General features: G+C 40.8%; 1 protein-coding gene across 1 annotated transcript in view; it reads left to right on the forward strand.

The window, feature by feature from the left end:
• snd1 (staphylococcal nuclease and tudor domain containing 1) overlaps positions 1-27,784 on the forward strand; it is a 148,679-nt gene that overhangs the window by 10,538 nt on the left and 110,357 nt on the right. Inside the window, exons 7-14 of the mRNA XM_026364381.1 lie at positions 240-398; positions 500-606; positions 1,045-1,135; positions 5,955-6,059; positions 15,322-15,423; positions 22,665-22,765; positions 25,259-25,369; positions 26,852-26,924. Coding sequence (XP_026220166.1) covers positions 240-398; positions 500-606; positions 1,045-1,135; positions 5,955-6,059; positions 15,322-15,423; positions 22,665-22,765; positions 25,259-25,369; positions 26,852-26,924 — 849 coding nt within the window. The remainder of the gene's footprint in view (positions 1-239; positions 399-499; positions 607-1,044; positions 1,136-5,954; positions 6,060-15,321; positions 15,424-22,664; positions 22,766-25,258; positions 25,370-26,851; positions 26,925-27,784) is intronic.

Below are 27,784 nucleotides of genomic sequence, written 5' to 3' on the forward strand. Positions count from 1 at the left end.
TGTTTGTTGTTTTGCCACACTCAAAAGGAAAATAAGGATAAAATGTGCAGCAAGGTGACATCGGCTGAAGGCGGATAACAGTGCTACACAGAGAAAACAGATTATATCGGAAGTCCTTGTAGTGCAGTTTGACTACTGGGAACTGCAGTTGACAACATGTGCTTGTTTTGTAATGGTGATTGAATCAATCAAATTAGACACATTGGAGCACATTTCTTTACATTTTTTTTTATTTTCAGTGTCCCACATTCAAGCGGGAAGCAGACGGTACAGAGACACCAGAGCCATTTGCAGCAGAGGCCAAATTCTTCACTGAATCCCGTCTACTGCAGAGAGACGTTCAGATCATCCTAGAGAGCTGCCCCAACCAAGTCATACTGGGGACCATCCTTCACCCGGTAATGCACACGAACTGGCACCAGTAGTGTCACTGTCATTAAAGCTCAGAGTATGTGTGCCATTACTTGTTCTTGACTGTCCTTGTTTCCCTTTGTGTCAGAATGGTAACATAACAGAACTCCTGCTGAAGGAAGGCTTTGCCCGCTGTGTGGACTGGTCCATGGCTGTTTACACACAGGGAGCTGAGAAACTAAGAGCTGCTGAAAGGTACGCAACTCTAGGCATACAAAGCCTTTCATGTTGTCAACAGAAACAGAAAATAACTTTTGCTGAATGTAATATTCTGTCTTTGGTCAGCTGACAAAATAGTGTGGGAATCAAATAATTATCCACTATGTTTTTGACTTTGGAGATCAGTTATGATTTGTTACAGTGAAGAAAAACTATTGGAATTGGATCAACATATTAAACAGACAGTCATACATTTATGTTTAGAGTCTCACTCTATTCTGCTGCATGATATTTATTGTCTACCATCATTGCAGGAATGACTATAAGCTAATCATGAGTTTTCTCACTTTAGAGATTTTGTAGTGTTATCCAGCCAGATGGATAATTTCAGGCACTTGATTAAGCGTTTTATGCTCTAACATCTGGCTAATGTTGAGGACCACCACTCATTATGATAATGTGGTTCATGACTAGATCTGCAAAAGAACGCAAGGTCCGCATCTGGAAGGACTACGTGGCACCCACAGCCAACTTGGACCAGAAGGACAGACAATTTGTAGCTAAGGTAAGACCCTTTATAACCCAACTGGTGTCTCTGTTTAATGTTGTCTTAATGCCATTTTTTAGTCCCTGAGATATTTTTACATCATGTGGCTTCAAACATTACAGAGACAAATAAAAATAAAGTATAATTATTATATTCAGTATAAGATTCAGATATTATACAACATGAATAAAACTTTGCTTTAGTGCTGGCAGACAAGTTGTTACCAATGCACCTTCGACCACTTGATATCTACTGCTGCATTTCCAATTTTCTCCCAGCTCTGCAGCAAAGGCAGATCCCACTTTGAGGCTTCTAACGAAATATACCCCCCGCCAGCACGAATAAAAAGGGGGGAAAAAATAAGAATCCTTTCACTATAGGTTATGAGTAGGAATGCTTAACAGCAACCTTGACGCACTCCCCAGTCAAATTAGGGCCAAATCGCTGGCGTATGCTGTAGCAGCGGCACAGAACGACCCTCAAAAGCCAAGAACTAGAGATATTAGCTTTGGAGGTTATTGGCCAAGGCCTCTGGGGAAAATAAGTGTCCTTAATATGAAGAACAAGGGAGTGCACTTCTCTCCTAGTTGTCACCATGCATTACTTCAAATCAAGTGAGATGGATTCGTTGATACATTTAGGTAATATAGTGTAACCTTATTGTTGCTGTAAGGATATATATTATAGATTCTAGTATGTTGCTTTAACCAAGTACGGCAACTCCAGCTTTAAAAGCTTTAAATATGGTTCCCTCTGTGTGCATTGGGGTGATGGCTTTCACCCCACCATTCCCCTCAGCTGATATATTTTTCTGTTAAAACAGAAAAAAAGTTCAATACCCATAAAGTTTGTCTTTTGTCTGCATTTATTCCCATGGACCCTGAACTTTTAAGACCCTGAAAACTCATTTCTAGCCTGAGGGTTACATAAAAGGTGTTGCTTTGGCATTCTGCTTACAGAATGAATTTGATAAACTGCACATGCATAAAGAAGGTACAGAAAGAAACTATGTATGTACTTTTTTCCTGAGTCAGAGGGAAGAGGCTAGAAAAAGGATAAAACATTAATATTATCAGTATGAGTTCCTCTTAGATCTCTCAGAACTCCTTCAGAAAAGGAGAGCTGGTTGTGGGCAGTGGGAGGGTGAGGATACCTTTGGTTGTGGACTCGTGTGTGAGAAAGAGGCAGACTGCAAATCAGTGTGAGGTTTAAACTTGAAAACAGTTAATCAAGATTCCCAGGGTTATGCATGTCCTCTCTCTAGTATACTTGCTCATTGTTTTTGCTTTTTTATTGCTATGGTACTGAACTTATGCTAGTTAAACCTTGATGCACTCTTTGATCTCTGTACGTCTCTTCTCTGCCCTCTGTTATCTTCAACTGCTCTCCCCCAAAACATCCACTGAGAATTCTTCCTCTCTGTCAGTTGCTACCATGATAGTCAATTTGTTTGCAGAGTTAAAGGCTATAAGTAGCTTATGCTTTAGGCAGAAGACTCCTTATTATTACCTTGGAATAGAATCGTCTTCTAGAGCATGAATTTGATTGAAGATGGCTAGAAACGTTCTCAATCAGGTGAATGGTGTTTGAAATGGCAGCAGGACAGTGTGACTCTAAAAGTTCTGGCAGTTGTGATGGAAAACATCATGCTAAACAGTTTTTTAGGTAAGCATATATTGGACAGGCTAAGGTTACTCAGGCCCATCATTGCCCCTCCAAACCTGTCCCTGTGACATTTGTGGGCACCTGATACTGCACTGCGCCACCTCTCCCAGGGACTCGGCTATCCATCAGTCCCATCATCATACACTCCTCCTCTCTCCTTGTCCACTCTACTTTTCACTTCTCATTATTTGAGTGATGGATATAGTGGAGAGGCAGAGCAGGTCCAATCCCCACAAGTCAATCCCGCTGATGCATCTCTCTTTTTGACTGTCTTGCCTCTCGCTGCTCCCACCTCCGCTGGGACTAGAAAAGCGGATGTAGGCCATGTCCCAATAGTCTTCCTCTTGCCTCCTTTCCTTTTTTCTCCCTTGGGTAACTACCGACCAGCAAGCTGATGGATAGAAAGTGACGTGGTGTAAACCGCTTTACCAGCCTCTCATCACAAGTTTGTCAGGCACACTAACACCTTTGCTTTTCGTCCATCACGTCCATACAAATATGATAGAATGCCGAGGTCTGTGAGGATTATATGATGAGTAGATGACTGAGTGTTTCAGAAGTGTGGGTAATGTTAATAACAATTCCCCATACATTGGATAATGGAGCATGATGTGAATTTAAGTGTTAATCATCAATTTAATCAATTGGTGCAAAGCTGGAATTGAGGATATATACACAATCTTTACATTGAGGGAGATGACTTATGCATTGCTTTTGGTTTTTAGTGCCCCAGTTAAAATAAGCAAGACAGAATGGTGACAAGGTCAGACAGCTTCTTTAAAGAATTACAAAGTCACACATAGGGAAGATCATGAGGAAAGGGTAAAGTGGTATTTGCCCTAGTTAAAATCCGTCAAGTGGAAGGGCAGCAGGGTGAAGAAACCTCTCTAGATTGTTTCGATCTGTCTTAATATAATGTCCTTCTAAAGCATTACGTGCTCAGCAGCTATATGCCAGCTTAAGATGTTTATCGTGTCATCAAAAACTCCACTAGTTTATGTGAAACCGTGTAATTTGGGTGACAAATCATCTCTTCTGGCAGTGAGACTAAAACACTGCCATAGGTGTTGCATTTGAGATGTGACATGAGTAATGAGTAGGTCCTGGTGCTTCCTCTTTGGTCAAAAGCAACTTAATGGATTCATGTTACAACCAACACATTCCTTGACGGTAGCCAAGATCCTCTTAGCTCTATGACTGATCTTGGCGACTGCAGATGTCATGTCAGCCACGGGGCAGAGGGTGGCAGTAGATCCCCACCTCTCGAGTATCAGATTAGACTCGTGAGTCATACTGCCCGCCTAGTTGTCTTCTCTGCCTGCTCGACCCTCATGGCAGCTACTTTGCAAAGACTTTTCTGCTCTATTTTTCTATCTGTTTTCCATCTTTTCCCCTGCTTCTTTTCTGGTGATATTTGCAGAGAGATTACACTCCATCTTCTTGGCTCTTTCCATCGCTCTGTTCTTCTTTCTTGGTTTGTGTTGATCTGTCCTCCTCGCCTCTCATGTCTCGCCTCCTGCGGCTGATAATTAGCCAGCAAATGCTGAGCCATTTTCTTCTGCTGCTGCCACATTCTCTCTTTTGCACTTTATTTACTTGGGCAGGCCACAAAATGACCTTGTTACATTGTAAATTTGTGTAGGCTGGTGTACTTGCATGTGTGTGCATGTGTGCTCCCCCTTGCACTCACTCATTACACCTCTCCCCCTTTCTGTCTCCCTCCTGCTCCCTGTGTCTCTGTATCTCTCCCACTCAGCCCAGTGATTAGTATATGATATATTTTGGCTGCTGTTGTGGGTAGCGTATTTAGCATGTGGGCTGGTCTAATTTCTGTTCTCTGGTGGCAAATGCATCGGCAGTCTGATTTGTTTTTGTGGAATAATGAATCTCCCCAAGAGCCTAATAGACCTGGATCTGTCTGCCATACATGCTTTCATAAAATCCACTCTAATCTTAATATCCAGTGGATTTTTTGGTATTTAGCTTTTGTACCTCACTGTAGGGCACAAAAACACCCACATGGTCCAAATTGTGCTTGAAATGCGGTTTAGACAACAACTCTTACTTTTAGGACTTGAGCGCAGCCTACATATGACCTGCAGTTTGAGTGATGAGGCCATTTAATGCATATGTGGGTGGCAACATGTGAAGGACGATTGATTTCTCACTCTCCTGCATGCGGCCTACTTAAAGGCTCTGGGTTTGGATGCCTCCTCCATATCATTCACATTATACCCCCAATCTGTCTTCTAACTTGGGACGGCACAGGCACAAAGGAAGACATGCATAGAGTGGGTTGAGTTACAAATATTTATTCCATACTTAATAACCAATGAGTTTTATGAACTTCTTCCTAAGAAACCGGTGGTTTAGCCTTATGCTAGACTAAAAGTCTGGTTAACTGCATCGTAACAGCTGTGGTTTTGAACACCTACACTTATTCCTCTCAACTGTACCTGCTATAAACTGTGGTTGCTACCTTTGGTACATAGAGAAACAACATTTAAATGCCAAACGTAAATTAGTCTGTCTTCTGTTACACTTGTAAAGGTCTCCAGAACAAGGTACTGGCAGCCAGTTGTTGGGCAGAGGCCTGCATAATGCTCTACCTGTCTGTCTTTAACAGGATGTTTGTTTTTTAAAGCTTTCTCTTTCCACTCTGTTTCCCTGTCTTTTTCTCCCTCCCACTGCCAATCCCCCAGATAGCGAAACGTCCTCGCTCTGTCCTCCAAACCTCGCTGGCCTTCTGGGACGACTTAGCTCACTTACTTACTCAGTCATTCAAGGATCACTCTTTCTTACCTCACTCTCAGTGCCTTCTACTTGTGACAGCACACGATCTGCACTGTCACTCTCTGTCGGCCTTTGAATAGCTCTCTTCCTCTCAATTTATCCTTTACCTAATCCTTCACTTCCCATCTTTCCTTGAGTCTATCTGCTCTCTCACACTACAAAATTCAGTGCCAGTCTTTTTGCACAAACAGTCATCCACTCAGGAGGACTTCACCCTCAAGGTTTTACAGAATTTAAAACCTAAATTAATTTAAAGAAATTATTTTTAATTGGGTTTCTTGTTGTTATTTTTGTGCTTTATCTTTACCTGATCCCCAACCTTTCTTCTACTGTTTGTAATTTGAAGCACTCTTCCTTATCTGTTGTTCTGTCCATGCAGGTGATGCAGGTGATCAATGCTGATGCCATGGTGGTCAAGCTCAACTCTGGAGAATACAAGACTATTCACCTGTCCAGCATCCGGCCCCCCAGGATTGAGGGAGAGGTAAATCAATTTGCATCTCTGTACTTGTGTGTACACAGATTTGCATGGAGTTGGCGTTTTGTGTGTGAATGTTGTCGCGTGTGGGAGAGCTTATGGTCTTATATGGTCAGTAAGTAAATAACAGAGATAACTTGTGTTACTTGGTGTTTAGTTCATTTAGTTTGCTTCTCTCTCTCTTTTCTCTTAGTTTAATTCTCATGCCTACTTCTCTTCTCTTACACACATGTTGCGCATTAGTCTTCTGTCTCTAAATGACCATTTGAATAATTTTGAACACTTGATGGCGCCCTTGCAGTTGGGGCACAAGGAAACACAGTGAGACACTTGCACACACCCAGCGGTTGCAGCACTGCAGAGAGTGAGGCAGATCGATTTTGTTTTTCTTTTTTTCCCCTTTCCCCTCCACACTCCCTGTATTTCTCAGAAAGATTCTGGAAACACACACAGAGTTACACACATACACACCTAGTGACAACAGGGGAGACATATTTATTGACACAAAAGGAAGGATCTGAAAAAAGAACTGTGTATGCAGTGACACCTAGACACATAAGTCTGCTGTCTACTGCCCCTGATGTCCCTGTGCCAGTCTGTCCCCATCACTCACCTTCTCTTTGCCCGACTCTGATCATCAAGGAATTAAGCCTTTTCATTAAACTACCATTGACACTTGCATTGGTTATTCTTCCAAAATGTTTCATGTATTTATTTGGAGGTAAAACAGGAGTGAGTACCAGTATTTTATTTCTCAGTTACCATTGCTGTCTGATTCCAGACATTTTGTAAATAAAGCACTGAAGATGTCACAGTCATTAATTAGAAAGTCTTAGTGACAACAACAGTGATCTATCTTTGTGGTTTCATTTTTCAAATGAAACCTTTTCCTCTCTTTGTTTAACATGTCAGAGGCAGTTTGACAACCATTCCTTTAGTCAACACACTGTTTACTATACGATCAATTTAAATGTTCAAAGAGGTATGAAACAGTGCAGTATTGTGCCTGTGTTTAGGGAATGTTTGTAAAAGTCAGATGGCAGAATGTTTGCAACTGTCCTTTATTTAGTCAGTTTTGATTGTTTTTGTTTTTATTAACCACCTCTCTGCGTCTTGTCAATTTACGGTTTACTCTTTTGGCTTTTCCTCTTTACTGTTTAGTTTTTATTGTCCTCTTGTCTTTGTTCTCGTCTTTCTTTCACCGTCTCGTTGTCGGTGCTTTGCATCATTAAGATCCTGCATCGTTTCTAACTCCCCTCTTCCTTCTGTTTTCTCCTCACTGTTCTCTTCAGTTATGTTCCCTCCAGGTGTGCACATTGTGGTCAGATTGTTGACCTGCAACGTTGCACTTGGTGTGCGTTTATTCTCCCTTACTCTCTGTGGTTGTCATAAGCTTGTGGCAAAAACATCTCTCTACTTTGACTTTTTGCCCTTTCTCTTGTTCTTTATATCACACGGCTTCTTCTCTGATGCCTTTCTGTCTCCCTCTTCTTCTGCATTCCTTTGTTATCCCACTTTAGTTTTCTTACCTTCATATTATTACACTTCTTTCTTTCGGATTCCCCCTTCTGTTCTCTCAGTCTCTCTCTCATCTCAGCAGATGCTTCAACATGATGCATACTGTGCTTCATTACACTATCTTATGTTACGAGAAGCCTGAGAGAATGAGCCCATATTTTAATGTTTGTGTGGGACAGTGGCACAGTATTGGACTTGTGTGGTTATGTGTTTGATTCCTCTTGTAAATACTTTTCATATTTGTCACAAACTGCTTGTCAGGGTACCAGCTCACTGGGTTAATATAGGGAATTTTGTACTATCCAAGGTGACATATTACTAGCCCTGTAATTTATATACATCATGAACTAAAATAAAATCTTCATATATATTTTTGGTTAGAGGGAAATTATATATCACAAACAAAGGTATGCGCTTACAATCATGTTTTGCAGATTATTTTACGTCCTAGCTTGCTATAGGCAGGACAAGTCCTTTTGTGCCTGCTGGAGAACAGTCTTTTTTTGGAGGTGGTGTTACATAAAAACTGTTGCTACATTTTGTGTTTTAATAAGGGTTTGGTGCTGCTGCTGGTGTTGTTTGTTAGCTAGTTATTTCTGTCTGTGAGCTAAAGAGTTGCCTGCCTGTCTGTAATGCTGTTGGCTCAGCTTAGAGTGTTGTCGCTATGGTAGCAGTGCGGAGTTGTGATACTTTTACTGAGGCCATGATGAGCTTTTGGACTGGAAGCTAGAATAAAGGCAACTGAAAATGTGACATTTTTATATTTACTGTGTGTGTGTGTCTGATCACTAAATTAAGCAAGTGCACAGTTACCTTAGATGAGCAGGGAGACTTAATTTCATGGCTTGTCTACACTCTTAAAGAGATACGGTTACAATATTTCACTTTATGTTATTGTAAGCTACTGTGGACATTGTAATCTATTTAATTTTCCCTTCATTGCTTTTGTTTGAGCTTTTTTAAAAGCCAATCACCTTTTCTTTATGAATCACCTTCAGATTTTGTTATATTTTGTGTAAAAGAAACACTTGCTAGTCATGGCTAAATGACCTCTGCCATCCATAAAAAGCATGCTATTCAGGTATGAATCATGCTTGCTGTTTGTTTTGTTTTTTTGACTTTGTAAGGCATCAGGGATGATCTGATCAGTGAGGAGTCACAGCAGGTATCTCTCAGCCCGGTGCTCGACACACACTGACATCATGTTGGTTAACTCTGTCATAAGTGAGCTAGTTTCTTGCTTACGGTGCAGCACACAGACACAAAGACATTGTTACACTTTACAGCACAGCTTTTACACACACAGACACATATGCTATGTGTCTGTATGTCAGGAAATGTCTTGGAAACTGGCGTCAGCATGAGTATAAACATGAACTACACAGACATGTTCCATATCAAATAATACACTGTAATTCTTAGTCATGCAGATGCATTTCCAGTCTTTTGTTTGTTTTTAAATTATTAATTGGCCAGCAAGAGCAGACATCGGCTGATGCATGTTAATTAAAAATGACAAAGGGCGTCCGGATTAACTGGCTGACTGATCAGTCGGCTGACCGCTGTTCTGTATGTGGATAGAGACTCCATATGCATGCATGTTAGCACTGTAGCCGGTTTGAGAACCTCTGAGAAAATCTCCAAAGAAAATGGTAACAACTCTGTGTGTGTTGCAGTTTCTAGAGGTCTGTTGGGATTTTCTTGTGCCAGTTGTCATTATTATCTCTGTCTCTCTGGATGTGTCTGTGCACTGTTTAACCATGCATTCTGCAACCAAGGCCATTCATGTTTGTGTGTGTGGGTGTGTGGGTGTGTCTGGGTGTGTGCACTGTTAGGGGGTACTGAGGCCAGATGCAATGTACCAGTGCAATGATGAACTGTGACAGTTCCTGCCAAGCCCCTCTCATCTCCTCTGGTTCCTTTTAGCCTTCTAACACCACATCTCCCCCCTCCCCTCTCATGACTATACTTATTGTGCTCAGACTGACAGATTGGTGGACCACTAGTGTCTAGCTGTAGCAAAACATAGGACAAGAATTTCATCACTTGCTCTCCTCTTCTTCCCCCTTTCTCTCATTTTGGTTCCACTGCTCCCCAGTGTTACTACTGTGGCATATCTTCAGATGTGAATTATTTTGAGCTTGGTAGTTGGTGTCAGCTTTTTTTCTTCTCACCCCCTTTTTGGTCTCTTTCTCTGTTTTTTTTTTCCCTCGTGTGCAGCAGGACAAGCCCAGCGTAAACACGAGTGGGGAGAGATGCCTATGGTACTCTGTTGACTCACTGTTCCACCCACTCACTTGCACTCATTGTGTTTGGATGTGTATCTGTTTTGATGATTTGCACGCACTGACTCTGGAGTGTGTGTATACGTCTCTTTGTACACTAAGGACAAGTGCTGATGGAGCACACAGGGAGGTCAAACCATGGTTCTTATAGCCCTGCCTACTCATTTAACCTGTCTACTGTGTGTGCGTGTGTTTGTGAGAACCAGCATGCATTTTTAACTTTTGGAGCCAGGACATTTTTACAAACATTTAAGCAGGTCCTCACAATGAGAAGGGTGCTTACCGAATAATTTCGGGGTTAAGACTAGGTTTTAGGGTTAGGGTAAGGCAGTATATGCGATAAATTAAAAATCAGTACAGAGTAGATTAACATGGCCTGCGTGATGGGCTAGGGAATGCATGTTAATGAGTGTCCTCACAATGACTGCCATACAAAAGTGTGTGTGCCTGTGTGCGCGTGTGCGTGTGTTGGCTTTGCAGATGATTTAGTCTCTCAATACATCATCTTCTGTCCTCTCTCTTGCTGTCTCCTATAAACCATCTATATATGTATCTCTCCACCTTTCCTCCTCTCATCTGTCTCCAACTTATTTTTACTTTCATATTATTAGGTTTATTTTTATACTGGAACACTGCGCATTGATTAGCATTTCTGTAAATATGGCAGTTTTCAGCACAGGTCTGAAAAGTCTGGGAAACTGACAATTTTCACATCTTCATACTTATGAAATAACTTTGGAATATATGGTTAAGTTTGAAAGATTTGTCACAAAACAAATGACTACATATTTTTATAGTTGCATAGCCACTGCCATTTCACATATAGTAGGTTTTGTTGCTACTGTCTGCACATGATGATGAATTCTATTTCACATCTACAGTTGAATTGAAGACATCAAGGTCTAAAAAGTGGTAGAATATGGAAATAGAAAATGTGTTGTAATGTTGTTACAGCTCATTATCAAGTGTAATATGAAGAATGCTCCAAAACAATTGTAAAAATATGTTGACACGATCCAAATCACACTGGAAATTGACACATACTAAACCAAAACATGAGGGATTAAGTGTGGGACCAAAAGACAAACAATAAGAATATGATAAATAATTAACAAATCAACATTATTTAGAAGGAAACAGTCATTGAATTGTACAACACACATTCAATATCTAAGTTAAAAATGAATTCCTGACAATGTAAAGCATACTGTTTTATCATTTTAGGCTAACAAGAAATTAGAAAACAAATCTGAGGAGATAAATTTTAGTTTAAACCTCTAAGCAGACAGATCCATCTGCTCTCTGCTGTATTTTTGCTTCCAAGTCACTGTTTCTTATCCTACTGTCCTCCATGTCTACTCATTCTTGCCCTCCTCATATCTGTCCCCATCCTCCAAATCTTCTGTCTGACCATGTGTACGCCCTCAGCATGCCTACTGCCTGGCATGTCATGCTTTGACCTCAGGTTTGGAGGAAGATGACAAGGTAGGAGGGATGCTCGCCTTATGATTTGCTTGTGCACTATTGGCTCGATGAGGATGATTGGTAACCAGTGTCCCTCCTCAGTACTGGATGAATTATTTTTGGCTCTTTTGCAGCTTTTAGCAATCACTGCTGAATAAGCAAAGGCTTGGCCTGTGTTTATGTTAGTGTAAAAGAGGAAGTCATAAAGAGGGCTGCTTTAGAAGACAATGTGACCATTGCTTTTGAAAGATGTTAACAGTACCACCAAGAGCAGAAAGTTCACTCCGTGTGTAGTCACTTCTGAAAAGAATCTGGTTGGTTTCATTTCTAAAATTTATGTTTAATACTTGGCAGTGTAAGCTATATTAGAGTTTGTTTTTTATCTGGGTGTGATGAAGTTAGCATAACACTGCATCCCAATGTCAGTCTGTAGGGCCAATCTGACTGCCTGTCTGGGTCAAAAAAATTAAAAGCACAAGGCACATAAGTAGAAAGTGGTGGTGGAGCTGCCTTACTAGGACGGCCATTGTGGTGATTTAGCTCCCAGTTCTGTATGACACCCTTATTAATGACAGCACAGTCAGAACATGGGCTGCAGCAGCTGTACCAGTAAATTCACCTGCATCAGCCTGATAGCAACTAATTCTTAGAGCTGTTTATTTTTATGGTGCTACACATAATTTCATTCTGAAATCCAGTTTTCTTGTGTTTATGGGGAGATCAATTGAAGTCAGTTTAGCAAGGACCCATTTGTATTCAGCTCTATGGATAATAACGCTGTAATTGTAATTAGATTCTGTATTGTAGTGCTATAACCGGCTTCATGCTCTTGCTTCAGGAAGTATATTCCCCTCTTAGTTTCTTTTGCTCTTGCACTGTCTCCCTCTCCTCACTCCTCTGAGCAGCCATTTAGTGTTTATGCATGCGCAATTGAGTAATGTTGTTAGGCATACAATAGTAAATGTTGACTGTTTGTCTAAGGCTCCCAGTGCGCTGGTTAATCAAAAAATAATACCCACTTTGACTGGAACACACGCACACACAGAGCAGCGTGTTTCTGTCAAAAGATAGGTTGCACACCAAATAACAAACTACTCTATCAGTTAAATGTAAAACTGAGTCCCAGCACTCCTGCAACACAGCCAAACATCGGAAAGCATGACATGCTCCTGAGTCATTATTTCACCCTTGAAGTTCCAGAAGCAGCAAATGCTTCCAGCAGTAGCAGCCACACATTTGCAGCCCCTGCAGCTCTGCGACACTGTACAATCCAGCTAGCGTCATGCCTCTGCAATAGTCAGAGATGATTCCTGAGCTTTAGTGGGTAATTTGGAACGAAGGGAATTTACCCCAAATAGAACAGAACTTCCCCTGAGGATAGTGAGAGCAAACTGTTGTTATTGGGTCACAGTTGAGACATAGCAGTGACTCTCTCCTCTTTCTGTAACCCTCCTGCAATAGCATAATAACAGTTTATGGATGATGTACAGAGAGTTTGTCTTGTCGAAGTAATTTAATGATGCTAATGTTGTCAGTTTATCTGTGTCTGGAGACGGAAGTTAAAATTGACTCCACAATCAAATAATTGCACTTGTCACAGTCTACTTTTTCACACACTCATCAATGTGGAACAGTCTTGTATATGTTTTGTTTGATTGAATTGTTCTTACCTGTGAGAGGATGCTTAATCTCTTGTTCTGTAGCACTGCAGCTGATTTGTATTTGTAGTCTGTAGTCAGAACATAAACTGGACCAGCACTTTGTGAAATGCGCAGTACATGTTGGAATCAATTGGCATCATTGATTCCTGGCCATGCTAAAGCTCTTGTTAGCTGCCCTTTTAAAAACCACAACTTCTTGGTTTAAACATGGTCTGAACTTCACCTTTTAGCTTGTCACCCTCATGGTGACAAGAATAGTATCAGCTAAGACAAGGTTAAAGTTGTCCAGCGGGTCACATTGGAGTTGGACGTTGGCTCAGCCTGGAGAATATGATCATCAGCATGTTATTCCTGACTTGGAACATTTCCTCTCATTTTTTTTTATTTTCTGACTCTCTCTCACCTCACCGTCTTTACACTCGGTCTCACTCCATTCCCCCTAGACTTTGTAAAAGATGTAGGAGTTTTACCTTTTGTCCTTCGTGTCTGCTTCTCCACTTCTTGTGCCTAATTGGCATAGAGTGCTGACATTTACACTCTTCGCCCTCAGTGACATGGTTGCCTTTCCATCATGAAACGGCTTATTAGCAGATATCATTTTCTTTTCTTTTTCTCTCCTTTACTCTCATTCTTTACTGTTGAAGTTGTCTATCAGAGTCATAGTGGTCCTCAACACAGGGTACAAACATAAATTGGCTATGCATAAAAATTCAAACACACAATCATTCAGTGTCACTGTGATGGTGAAAGCCAGTCTGAGCTTGGTAAATTATCCTCATCACCAGCAGTGCTCGACTAAGTCCAAAGCTCAGGCACAACATGGAGGAATCCTGGCTGGCACTGCTCCTAAAAGGCCCCATCATCCCACTGCAACTGACTTGGTAGGGCTTGAAAAACCCTGACAATAAGCCCCAGCTGACACAAAATGGAGGATGTTGGCTCTCTGCTGAGCGGTGCAGGATTTCCACTGTCTGTCTGAGATTAACTTACCTAAGAGGTTCCTTGCTAAACCGACCAATTTTAGTGAAAGTGGAGAGGGATAAGAGCGAGGGAGTAAGAAAAAGAGGCTATTTAACTCGAAGGTTATTTCCATCCTGCCAAGGTTAAATGAACTGTATTGTCTGGTAGATTTGGCAGTTTTCAGTACTCCTTTACCAGGGCCAACTCGGTGGGTTATCTGTGCAGTCATGTTGAGACATTCAAAAATAAACTGATTTTGGAAGGAAAAATTACTGCCACTGAAACGTTGCTCAGTGTTGGATTTTTCTGACACTGGTTGAGTTTTTCCCCACGAGATTTAGGAGCTGTAAGCGCATGCTCACACAGACATATCCCCTTGCTCCCCATGTGTCCCATGCTGTGTGCCACACCTGGCAGCTCTACAACTGGAGAGCCATTAAAAATGCATGAAAGCCATTGAAGAAAAGAGGAAATGAGGAATTAATCCAACTCTGTCTTCATTTGGATGAGTGTTACTTCTGTTTGTATGACAGATAATGATGGCGTTCATGGAAGAGTGTGGGAGGGGCAGTGGTAGCAAGCACACTGGTATTGTCATTCATAGCCTTATTCTGCCTGTCGTTTATTTTCCCACTGTGCCATTGTCGTTTGCTGTATTATGTTTTTTTATCCCGCCCCTACAAAAACGGCACCTGTCACTGTGTGTGTACGAGTTTGTCTCTTCAAACTGGGAGCAACACAAAACCTCAGTCTCCTTTTGAAAATGCAAATAGGTTCTATTTGTGGCCGGCTCCTGTCAGAGTGTGGGTGAGCGTATTGAAGTTTGTGTGTGTGTGTGTGTGTGTGTGTGTGTGTGTGTGTGTGTGTGTGTGTGTGTGTGTGTGTGTGTGTGTGTGTGTGTGTGTGTGTGTGTTTGTGTGTGTCCCCGTATATGTGTGACAGAAAGAGACAGACATGCGGCTACATCTGTGTATGCACATGTGTCAGCTCACTCATACTCATCTGTTGAACACATCGTTTTTGCCTGTTTGCATCTGTGTCCTTGGTAACTGCAGTGTGTCAGTATTGACGGCAATAGAGATGTTTGAAGAAGGTGTGTGCGCATGTGAGCGATCGTGCAGATGCGGTCACTAAAATATTTCAGAATCTGGAACCTCACTTTAGTGGGACTGAATTAGAAGATGATCAGGGATTGAACAAGCTGTGCATGTTTTTCTGCATATGCATGCTATGTATTTTAATCTAAACTGTTTTCACAATACAGTGTGAATAACTTTCTCCTTCCCTGTTTTTCTTTCCATTTTGTCTCATTTCTCCCCCTATCATCTTCCCGACTCTTCTCTCCACGTTCTCCTCCATTCTACCTCTATCTTTATTCAGGAGAAGAACAAGGACAAAGACAAACGTTTCCGTCCACTCTACGACATCCCCTACATGTTTGAGGCCCGTGAGTTCCTGAGGAAGAAGCTCATTGGCAAAAAGGTAAGAACCATTGACTGTCTTTGAAAGCTCCCGATCTCTCTTTTGCTTTCTCTGTGTGTGTGTGTTTGTGTGTAGAACTGTGTGTGAACTAACTTGATTGGCCCTAATAAGCTTTTAATGAGTTAAACAATAGCTCTAAATAAGGATTTCCCCAGTGGCAGTACATACACTCTAACGCCCTTTTACCCCTCACCGGTAGCCAAACACACATTTCTGAAGCCCTAAGCTAGATAACTGTTTCTCAGCGTGAATACCAAGTACTCTCAGTAGATGCCCTGGGGCTTGGTATTGGCCCGGACGCACCCATTAAACAAGCAATGTTGATTTCCCCCTCTTGTGTCTATTGATCGACTGGGTCTGACTGGGGAGGGGTGGGAGTGGTGCTGGCTATGATTTACACACATCTTACTCAGGAGAACTTAGCACGGAGCTAGAGAGCACTTGGGATACACACCACCACTTAAACACCTGCTTTTTTTGTGTTAAATTTGAAAAGGTTAACGATGACTTCAGTTTGAATTGATGTTCGAGAAGAGAAAGAGAAAGAGGGGAAAAAAACCAAACACCTAAACTGACTTAAATTATGCTTAGTTTGTTGGTACAATTATTAAAAGTGATTAATGATTTGCATCTAACTCTGTCCAGTTTTAAATGGATCAAATTTTGCATTTCACATCATGTGTTTAGCGCATGCCTTGGTCCTTTGACTAAATCGCCCACACTGTTTTCATTGACTATAGTGGCAATTTTGCCGCCCCCAGTGGCACTAATGGCACAGGGAGAAAAGGCATGCACAGCACTGTTGTCCACTGCCTGAGTTGAATTTTGTTTTGTTTTTCAGAATAGTAAACTCTAATACTTCAGTCAGTCAGATGTTACTTTATAACAGGAACTACGCTGGAAAAGATTAGAATCTGTCTTGCAAGAATCTACATGGAAATTCAGTTGGAACTCACAGATTGATTGAGAACTCTGTCGAAATAGCACATTTATGCACAATCATACTGTCAAAATGACTTCCCTACTCAGAAGTTATCTCATAAATTCAATGCTTTTCCTCAGCTGAGTTCCAGTTATCAGATTTTGCAGCGTAGACCTCCACAAATCAATTCTCAGTGTCTCCATAATTTCTCAGCCAGTGTTTCTTTTGGGCTGAGAATGTACCAAGGAAATGTAGAGTTTTTAGAGGTCCAAACCATAGCACCCAGGTAATACTGTAGACAGAACAAATATTCCTGTCTTGTACACTTTCAGAAGTGTAAAGTGTTTTAAAAAAAAAAAACAAAAAAAACTGCAGTGCATGCTGATGAACATGAAAACATGCACCCACTCAGAGCTAAAAGCTCAGAGTTCCTTTTGGCATTCAGTACAGGATTGAGATTCATATCTCTGTCCCAGCCGCTCATCGCAGTCAATTTAATCATCGTCATTAATGTTTTTTTAATGGCAGAAAATTCACCCGTAAGCTGGCTTTTGACGAGTGAAGCGAGAATAATGATTCTTCTGTTTATTTGTGGTGTTTGTGTTTGGGTTAGTGTGTGTGTATTTTGGGTTTAACATCAGACCACATATAGGGAGCATAAAAAATGTTGGGCCTTTTATTTATTTATTTATTTATTTATTTTTAATAGAATTCTCTATACATGCATCTAATTTAAGTTGAAATGCATATTCTGTATATGGTCATATAGAAACTGAAATATACACTATTCCCACAACAATCTATTGTGGCCGTTTGGTGCTAGCATGAGTAAACAGCTATCTCATGCACATTCCCAAAGAAAATAATAATAATAAAAACGATAAACATGGAATAAAATAATTAAAGCCACAATACCCTCAGATCAATCTGTGCAGTTTTTATACTCAGTTTGATTTCACACTATTGCTTGCTTAGACTCTAGGGTATTTGAAAAATCAAGTCAGCTAAAATGTTTCTGTGCCTTTCTAAGCCTCAGGCAAATTGCTGTTTGTAGCGTTTATTGTTTGGGAAGGTATGCATGATTGTGTATGTGTCAAATGGAGTTACTGTCTTAAGTGGGATAAGAGTGTGCACGTTTTCACCTTCAGTGCTTCCTCGGCTCTTTGGTCCACCTGCATTAAAATGCATCCTGGATGATCCAATCACACATTGCCATGCATACCATGATGGAGCCTGCAGTTAGGGGTGCTGATGTCCACATGTAATGTATTTTGAATGTAAATGGAAGCCTGGCTACCTGTTCAGTGTTTTTACTGTTACCTGGCCTTAGACACTCCTCTGTCATTACTGAATGTATACAGTATACTGCACTGTATTGCTTTACATTTGATTAGTGTAAAAGTTGGGTCTCCCAGGGGTGCACTTATAGGCTCTTTGAAGTGAGTTAGATTTAAGTGGAGATCCCTTACCCATTTGCCAGCAGTGTAGTCCCCCCCCCCCCCAGCTTGTAAAAATCAATAACGGAAGAGCTCTGGAGCGTTGCTTCCCTCCCATTGTTTTATTGTTGCTAAGACACACGGCTGAATTAAACTCTCTGTCACCATGTATTATTTTTCTTTTAAATTATTACATGGTCCTCTAACTGCAGGTTCTTGAAGATACACCCTTTAGCTGCCTTGGCAATAAGAGGAAATGATCACTGATCACAGCCTCCCCATGGGTGAATGTTTGTGAGCACAGTACTTACCCCTCAATGTTAAGCTGTGCTTCCCTGGCCTACTTGAGTTGTCACGTTGGATGTAGGTAGATGCACTAGTGTACATATGCATGTTGCACTCCTACAAGGAGAGGAGTTTAGTCGACTCACTTACTGTCATCCTGTCTGAGAATACTAAGCTCTATGGAGACAGATTTGGAGCAGTAAGCATTAGTAGAAGACTCGTAGACCACTGCTCCCCAACGCATTTCAACACAAACTGAGACAAACATTTTACCTCAGTAGTAGTAGTAGTCTGTTGTGGGTCTTGCTGAAAGAAGAAAGGAGCTAGAACTTGAGTCACTTATGAAGTATATGAGGTGTGACTTCATATTTATCGTCTGACCACAAAAGGTGTACCTTGGCATCATCTAGCTTGAACTGGACCAAAGCTAATCGTCCTATCATGGTTGAGTTAACAGATTGACCTATGGGTGTTCCTTTTGACAGCAATCCCTTTGAAAGCTCAGAGTGCATTACATTTCATGAATTGGGAAACAAACCTTCTAGAACGTGACTAAGCATTAACTTTAAGTCTCAGTGTGCTGAGCTGAAGCTCAAAGCCTGCATGGGGCTGTTTTGCATTAGGAGAATAAAGCTACAATTAATGCCTTTTTCCCACCATTAAACCCCAGTTTTTTTACCTTTGTAAGGAGAGTACATATCTAATCCATTTTCAAAAGACAGCCTTTTTTCCTTTTGTCAGCCCAGCTGAGTTTATATTTGGTAGCTGTCAGAGGCAAAAGGAACTGGTGTAATACCTGCTCTGGTCTTTGACAGAGCACTTCACACCTACAGGTTTTGATGGACCCTTGTCTAGTTCACATCATCTCCAAAAACCACGCAGCCTTGATCAGTTGACAGAACTCATGTTGACAGAAAAATGCCTTAGTCATTGGACTAAAAAACTTTAAACATTAATTATCACATCAGATACTACAAGTGATAGTATCTGATGTCCTCTAACTGTGACATTTAGAGGACATTTCTCTATCACTGAATAAGTCATTCTACCTTATGCCATAAAACGTCTTCTGAGCTATCCCTTTAAGGTAGGCTAAATATGCACTGAGGCATTTTTCTTTTTCTCCTTTCTCTCTGTCAGTCTCCCTCATATATATCCCCACCCCTATTGAAATGGCAGCACTTGCATGGTGACATAATCCCAAAAAGCTTGATTTGGCTAACTTTATAAGTAGTGCTTCTTGTGTGCCTGGGTCTCAGCCTCAGCAGAAAAAAAGTCCAATGGAAATGCTGCATTAAGCCACTTATCAGGGTTGAGCACATTCGGATAATCCTGCATGCTCAAAGTGTCTCCTGTTATGCAGCTGCTTGTGTAGTACTGTTAGCACCAGAGTTTTCCCTTTTTATTGGTGTGCATGTGAGTGTGTGCATGTACTAAGAATGCCGTGTGTGCAATGTGGAATTTGATGTGGTGTGTATTTGTGGGAGCGAGACTCGATTTTTCTTGAGGTATGTGCTTTCGAGCAGATGCGTCACCCGGTCCCATGGTTAAAAATCCAGATGGGGCTTCCTCTTACTCCTCCCTTACTCCCCTCTCTTCTTTCTACGTTTTGCTGTTCCAGCCTGAGGTTTTTTTTTTCCTTCCAACACAGCTCTCTTCATTAAATGATAGCCAGCTGCTATTACAGCCTGCTAAAACACAACAGCAACTTGAGTATCTCTCTAATACACACACAGACACATAGACAGGCTTGTTTGCTCACTCACTTTCTCTTCTTTTACTATAACTTCCTACTTTCCTTTTTCTTTTGTGCTCTAATCATTATTCCTCCCTCTTTATTTTCTTTGTCAAGGCTTTTTTGTTTAATCCCAAATTAAGCTGCAATTGGTGAAAATGCACAATGCAGTGTGAGACTGCTGAAATGCCTGTGTGTGTGTATGTGTGTGAATGCCTGCATGTCTAATGTCTCCCTTTTTCAACTGGCTCAGTATACGTTTTTTACCTGCTTTAGCTGAACTGTGATCATATGCATTTCCACTGAGAACCCTCACAGTTTTAAATGTGCTCTTTGATTGCAAAGTGGTTCACGCCAGTATACAACTATTTTTCTGTGCTCATTTTTTGGCAGATGGTTATAATCCTGCAGCTAAAAGGAGCTGGTTTAGATGAAAAGGTGCAGGTGACAGGTGCTTACTTCAATTTGAGCAAACCTAAAACCTCCTACACTTGATCAGGCCATTTTCCTGCCTTGAGAACCATTTCTGCTGAGCCCATGCTGGGCTGTGATTACTGGCACAGGCATCCTTACTCTATCATAGTTCAACGTAAGTTGTTTGTGAACACTTTGCCAATTAAGACCACCTCACATCAAACGTATCTTAGCAAACAACTTTAGAAAAATATCTTTTTGAAATTAATTGCAACTTTGGCATGCATACACCTTCAAACACATACATAACTTTCTTTGGTCCCAGGGTAGGGTATGTAAACAAAGAAACACTCACATGCATGCAGACTTGCCTGTTATACCCTTGTGTACATAAAAAAAACACCAACAGATACTATACCAATATTTTATTTTTTACAAACAGACTCATTACACATCCAAACATGTTACAAACATGATTCCTGTAGCACAGTAAACCACGTGTCCCCTGTTTGGTATCAGTAGCACAAAACATTTTGCCTCACACCTCTTCTGCTGTTCTTGTCCTCATCACTCCCCTGCTTTCTAATCCATCCACTGCCTCTCCCCCTCTGACTCACTCTCCTCTGGGGGATTATATAGATGACTTTGCCTTATCAGGAGATCTGTTAGATGGCCCGTGGAGAATGGGCCTGGAACTCCTCTAATCTAACATTGCTTGGTCAAAGTTTAGAATCTGTCAACACCTCACTTAATAGGGAACTGCTCGTAGTGTTGTTTCACAGCTTGTAGCAGTCACTATTACATTTAGCTTGTGTGTTTAAATCACAGCTTCAGATGTTCTTTTTTTTTCTTGCTTATTTTCCTATTTATTTTCTTCTCATTTAGTTCATTCTAGCTTTTTTTTCCATTGGCCTTCATCCTTCATTTACCCGTGCATGACCGCACAAGGCTATTAAACACAAATGTATAGACATAGAAACTCAGTCATGTTTGCATTCCAAGGAAATAAAGAGCTTTGATGAGGGAGTCGGGCTAAAATAATTTCCTTCATGACAATAAGAATGGGTTTATTTGAATTGTTACAAAATTAATAGAAGTGGGGATATTGCATATTTTTCCTTGGCTGAGAGGATCACAATCCAAATCTGTCACTGATAATATAATGGTTAGTCAGAATTGTCTTATTAACGTTCAAGAGTTACAGTTCAAGAGCATGTTTGTTGTTGAACGGTTCAGCTGGGTTTTGTCTCTGTAGGGATGGGGAGGTTAAATAGAATTTGTTGGATTTATGTAAATGTATTTGAACTACAAGGGAAATACTCAGAAATACAATTGCCTTTGATTTAAACAGGGACTTTTAGATTTTAGTTTTCCCTTTCCTCTTAGATGTTTTATTTTTGAGATCTGCCAGCTCTAATTCCCTCATTTGTGAAATACTAAAGTAATTGAACTCTTTAGACTCTGCTGATTAGTAGTACTTGTAAAATACCCACACATTTCTTATCATATAAGCCAAGTTTGACAATTGTACTCTTTTGTATTTAGCAGTGTAGTCAACTACAGTGTGTCTTCTGAAACCATAATCCATATGCCTTTATGTCTGCTGCTAAAATGTGAATAGTTCAGCACTTTCTGCTGAACAGTTCACTGCAACACAACTATTCCGCCTTTGCAGAATCTCTTCTCTTTCCCTGCTCACGTCACCACATTCTCATCCTGTACATCTGGTGACAAGTCGATGTTATTCTTTGTCCTGCTTGGTGTCTTATTCATGTCCCTGTTACAGGCCTGTCTGCACTGTCTCTGTCAGACTGGTGTCTATGCTCAGATGTACACCGGTTTCCAGAGTTTTCCCTCCCATCACACTTGACATGGTTGACACGTAGTGCTTTAACTGTCGATTCTGTGTACCATGTATGGCTTCGCCCCTGCTGTTAGTGCAGTCTACCTCTGTCTAGCCCACAGAACAGGCTTTCCCCATCGCATGCTATTGGATATATGCACACACACACACATACAGAGCAGAGTGACAGAACTGTATCTTCAGGGTGGGTGGACTGGAATCTGTCCCTAAGGAGCTGTGTTGAGAACATACAGCGTAGGGTCATTTAGGTTCTATCACAGTTCCCGTCTGTGTGTCTGTGTGTCTGTGTGTGTCTGTGTGTGTCTGTGTGTGTCTGTGTGTGTCTGTGTGTCTGTGTGTCTGTGTGTGTGTGTGTTCCCAAACACCCACAGTGTGTTCATACTCCTCCTCTGGGGAGATCTACAGTGCTGCCTGATGTGATTCACTCTGACTGGGGGTGACCTTGAGAACTGGGACAAACACAAAGACCCACACATGCACTACTCAGAACACTCCCTGCACTAAGTGTTACCGTAACTGGTCTCACTGTCTGTCTCTGTGCTCTTGGCATGTTGTTTGACCTTCGCCTGCTTATGCTTCTTCTAGGTCAATGTGACAGTGGACTACATCAGAGCAGCTACTGGTCCAGGAGAAGGCACCCCAGCTTTCGCAGAACGCACATGTGCCACAGTCACAATTGGTGGCATGTAAGTAATGAAAATCATTATACCACACTGAGAGATGTAAGATTTTCCCTTGTTGTTGATACATTTCAGCAATAAAGAGCTAACTGCAGGAATGAAATTTTTATTTCTATATTTGCAATATGCATAACTTACATTACCTTCAGCTTTAAGTATTAGCAGTTTGCCAGCCCTTAGTGGTAGATCATGCTGTATCTAATTTGTCAGTGTAAGAGCCTTCAATTTCTTTTTTATTACATTAACTGTCTGTGTAAAACTTAAAATTTAAAGTTAATCTGATGTAAGATGACACAGAATAATCATTTGTAAATGCTTAGAACTTATAATCTCACCATGAGTCACAAAGTAACCTGAAAGTGCTTCTTTGTATTTTAACTTTCATGCAAAGGGTCGCCTCTGCACAAGCAATTATTTTCTATCTACAAATGCTGCTTTGAAGGGGTTCGGTTTGAAACACTAGTATTTTATACAGATATAAATGGGATTAAGCTACTCAGAGGTTCAAATTTAATCAAAACCAGATAAAAACGCTTTAATGCCACATGACTTGAAATGAACCCTCACTAGTCTGTTCTCGCTCAAAAATGAGTTGAAAGTAGCACTCACCATCTGGTTTTCTCTGTATTACCCAAGGCACAATGCTCAGTCACATGCATGCATGGAAACAGATCTGTCTTCACCATCAAAAATCAGTTTTGCATCTATATGTATTTGTGCAGAGGCCACACAACGCCACGCCAATTGCTACCTAGCATAAGCCGACTACACCAACCACTCTGTTTCACAGATAACTGTTGGCATTCACTCCACTGAATGCTGGAAGTGGGTTGGAGGTTTTTGACCTTGTATGACCTTGTCTTGTATTATTCACTATTTCCTTCCATGTTGTAGGAGACTTGGCACTCAGAAGCATGTTTTGGAAGAAATGGACTCGGCTCAAGATTTTGTGGGCACCTACTAAAGTTATAAAACCATGCAATAGCTAAAGCAGTGTGGGGCAAGGTTATAATAGTTTTACTTATTGAAATTCAATTTTATTTTTCATAATATTTTTTGGTGTCAAATTCATTGAATTTTTATTGGTTTTATTTTTTGAACAGTAGTTTTAATTTGGTTCAGTTATTTTCTATTTTGTGGACTTTTATTTGTTCTAGTTTAACTTTTAGTCTTTTTACTTTTGTGCGTTGTGAACATTTAAGCGCTAAACCTTTCTTAGGTGCACAAACCTTTTTTTTTTTTTCCGACAATATCCAGTCATACATAAAAGGCATATTATCAAGAAACATCAAGAATATGAACTATAAACATTAATAAGATTAGTTTCAATAAGCATTTTTCACTGCCATCACACAATTAGCATGAAGTGTGTTGTGTAATCTAGTCAAATAGATTAAATATTACGTTTTACAGTTTCCTGCTGTCATTCCCCTGAAAGCGTCACGTGTAAATCTCCTTTCCTTTATGAAACCAAGCAGTCCATTAAGACGGCAAACAATAACCAGAGGTGTCAAACATTCATTCAAAAGATAAAAACTAAAATGAGTGAAAAGTCTGTGACCTGTGATGCGTTCAGTGACGCCTCATTGAGAATTGCCCTAGTTTTACAGGGCCATTATCACAATTTTTTTCTCATTAAAAACAGTACGTCTCTGAGCCCTGACCTCGGCTAAAGGAGTGAGAAATCGGTGTGCCCCCTCAGTCTCTCCATTCTATCTCGTTATCAGAGAGAATGAAAGTTTAGCCATCCTAAGACCAAATCCTGCATTCATGCCTGAAATAACTTCCTCCACTAAGTCCAGAATCATTACATTGGGTGGGTTGTTGAAATGAGAAGGAGGAAGAATATCATCGTCAGGCCTATCTGCAGGACATGTCTTAGTTTTCCTTAACTGACTTGCTGTTGAACTTGCCTAATAACAAGCAGCTTGTTTTCGTGTATTAGTAAAACTGTAGTGAGGTGATAAAGTGAAGTGTCTTGGACATGATTGCACTAAATTAGTTTTAATTTAAAATCTGGAGATAATTCTTTTTTTTGTATCCCATTTATCTTACTGTTGATGTAGACATGGAAGGTCAGCAAAAACATTATTTATTATTATTTTATTGGTGAGAAGGGCTAAAATAAATGATTAGTTACCATGGCTGCAACATGGGGACAGACAAATGCACAAAAACTCTCTTCAGAAGAATTTCTGTCCTCTTTATTTTCTTTCTTTTCTTTAATGTCCAAGGGCGAGCAATGAAGTGCTGCTTTAAGTAGAAACAGTACTCTCTTCTTTCTACCCTTTATCCTCTCTTCTGTGCATCATGAGGAGGTGGTTAGTCAAGTGTGCAGTGTCAACATTTAAGTGACCTTTGTTTCTTTTTCAAAGCCACCTTTGGGATTTGTCATGTCTTTTAGGTGATGTAGCACACTTGGAATTCTGTACGAGGCCAAAGGGTTTTACTTGTTTTTATTAAAGAAATCTTTCTGTTTCTTCCTCTCTTTTTCTACAGTAACATAGCAGAGGCTCTGGTCAGTAAAGGCCTGGCCACGGTCATCAGATACAGACAGGATGACGACCAGCGCTCCTCCCACTACGATGAGCTGCTTGCTGCAGAGGCACGGTGAGGAGCACACTGCGTGCACACCCACTGTTTCCATCTCCTTTTCACATGAAGCTACACATTTAGCAGAACTGGCTTCCTCAAGGCTTTTCCAATCTCACAGAGGCACATTTTTGTTTCCTTAAAATAAAAAAAAAAAACATGTTTATACACTACACTCATCTCTACCATCCACAAGTTGTACATATCCTTGATAAATTTTATCCTTGGTAAGTGGGAGAGAACTGAAAATGACCTTGCTTTTGCATCGACTGTAACAGCCCATGTGGTAACTCACTTGTTATTATTTTTTAAATTTATAGTAGCAGCACCACTATCATAAGTCACATTCTATCAAGGCTTTAGCTGTTTTCCCATGGAAACAGGGAAAACATGTCATTGCTCTCATGTATTTACTTGGGCATATTGGTCCAATTTTTTTACATACATGCCTGGACACACATACACCCTCCTAGGAGCTGGACTCTAAATCAGAAGCCCTCTTTACACACACCCTATAAATATAATTACATGGAAGTGCAGTGGAGAGATTTAGTAGAAGCTTTATTACTGAGCCATAGATTAAGATCTGCTGGCTATAGGTAGAGCAGATGCAGCACAGCCTCTTTTAATAGGCCTAACTCTTTGTCTCCCCTTTTCTCATGCAGTCATTGCTGCTCACTCACCCTCCCTCTTTTGCAGTTCTGTCCTCCTGCTTCTTCCTTTGCACATTTTGTCCATATTTTCCCACCTTAGCTGTTTTCAGTTTTGTCCTTCTTTGGCCTTGTGCTTCTGTGTCTTCTCTCTCCCATTTCTCTCCCTCTCTTCCCCCTCTTGCCTTCTTGCTCACTCTCTCTCCATCCCTGGTGGGGTCTTATTAAAGTTGATGAGAGGTTTCTGTCTATAGCCTTGGTTTTATTTTTAGTTCCCACCGCACGAGGCCAATGGCCCACAGCTTTCAAGGAACCTCCTCCTGGCTATTAAATGCACATGTATACATGCTTTCATAAATGAACAGGCTCTATCTTAGAAGCAATGGTCTGCATCCCAGTGACCCAGAGTTGGCATGACTCCAATCCTTAACCCCAACCATAGTTGTCAATTTTATCTCATTTGGCCCTCGAGGTATTTTAAAGCAGCTCTAACCAGCAACAGTAATCATCATCATCAAACCCCTAACTCTTGTCTTTCCATTTGCCTTAAACCCTTCTTACTAATAATATCCCTCCTGTTATAAGTTCACTGTCAGATTTTGTACATATATATGAATTTTTATAGTGTGAGTGGATATATAAATTCTCTATAGTGGATCTGGTGGGGGGGAAAGCCTTCCTTTTTAGTTGAGTCATAATGGCAGTTTAGAGAAGAGAAACTGGTGTAAATTTACATCCTACTTCACTAGGCTGTGCTCCCACAATGCATCTACAGTAGTTAATTAGAGCTCCCGCCTTTGTGTTTTGGTTTTGTTAGTGACGTGTATGTTTGTGGTTTGTCTGACTGTAGGGCCATCAAGAATGGAAAAGGGCTGCACAGCAAGAAAGAGGTTCCCATCCACAGAGTGGCTGATATTTCTGGGGTAAGTATCTTTCTGTGCATGTAACACTGATTTTCCTACTTAAGAAACAGAAAGTCTTTTCATGATGTGTGTAATATGATAAAGATCTTTCATAATTCACTTACATATTTCAATGCCCAAAAGCCATTGACTTGTTCTATCACACAGTAATTCTCAGAAGACAATTCATAATCCTCAACACCCCTGATCTTCACTGCTTGTTGCCTCATGTTAGAGAAACTAAGCGGCCTCTAAAAATAATCAGTGCCATTAATAAAACCATCAGGGGTGCTTGGTCCTAGCTTGTTTACGTGTGCCCAGGGGCTTGATAGAGGCATCATTTGGCTAATGAAGCCTGATTGGGAGTGCTCACTAAATGAACATTAGTGCAGAGAACCCATAAAACCTCTCAGTAACGAGTAATGGCTGATTGGTGCACATTATTTTTAAGCATGTGTTTTTGTTCATGCAACCCAGGATTGGGTTGCATGGGTCTGATGGGTTTTAAATTTGTTCACTATGATAGGTTTCTTTGTCTTCTGTTCACCCCATGCTCACTCTCTCATTCAGTCTGCAATTCAGTGAAGGTCAGGCACTTTTACTGCTGTTTTCAGTAGTCCTGAAACCAATGTTAATTCTTCTTTTCTTATTTTTTAACCATTTTCTTCTGTTCCCACTTATATATTCAAGTGCAGTTTTTTTTAAATCACTATGCTGCTTGCTGCTGCGTTGCAGCTGTCCTAAGTGACTGAGTGGCTTGGTTAGGTGGGGTCTGCTGGAGCGAGTGTGATCAACTGAAATTAAGTATTGGTGGCACTGGCAGCGACTTTGAATCCTGGCACTGTGATGTTAATTGTAGCCTTTTAGGTACCGTCCTTGCT

The sequence above is a fragment of the Anabas testudineus genome, chromosome 23 (assembly GCF_900324465.2).
Source record: "Anabas testudineus chromosome 23, fAnaTes1.2, whole genome shotgun sequence".
In the NCBI taxonomy this organism is placed as follows: domain Eukaryota; kingdom Metazoa; phylum Chordata; class Actinopteri; order Anabantiformes; family Anabantidae; genus Anabas; species Anabas testudineus.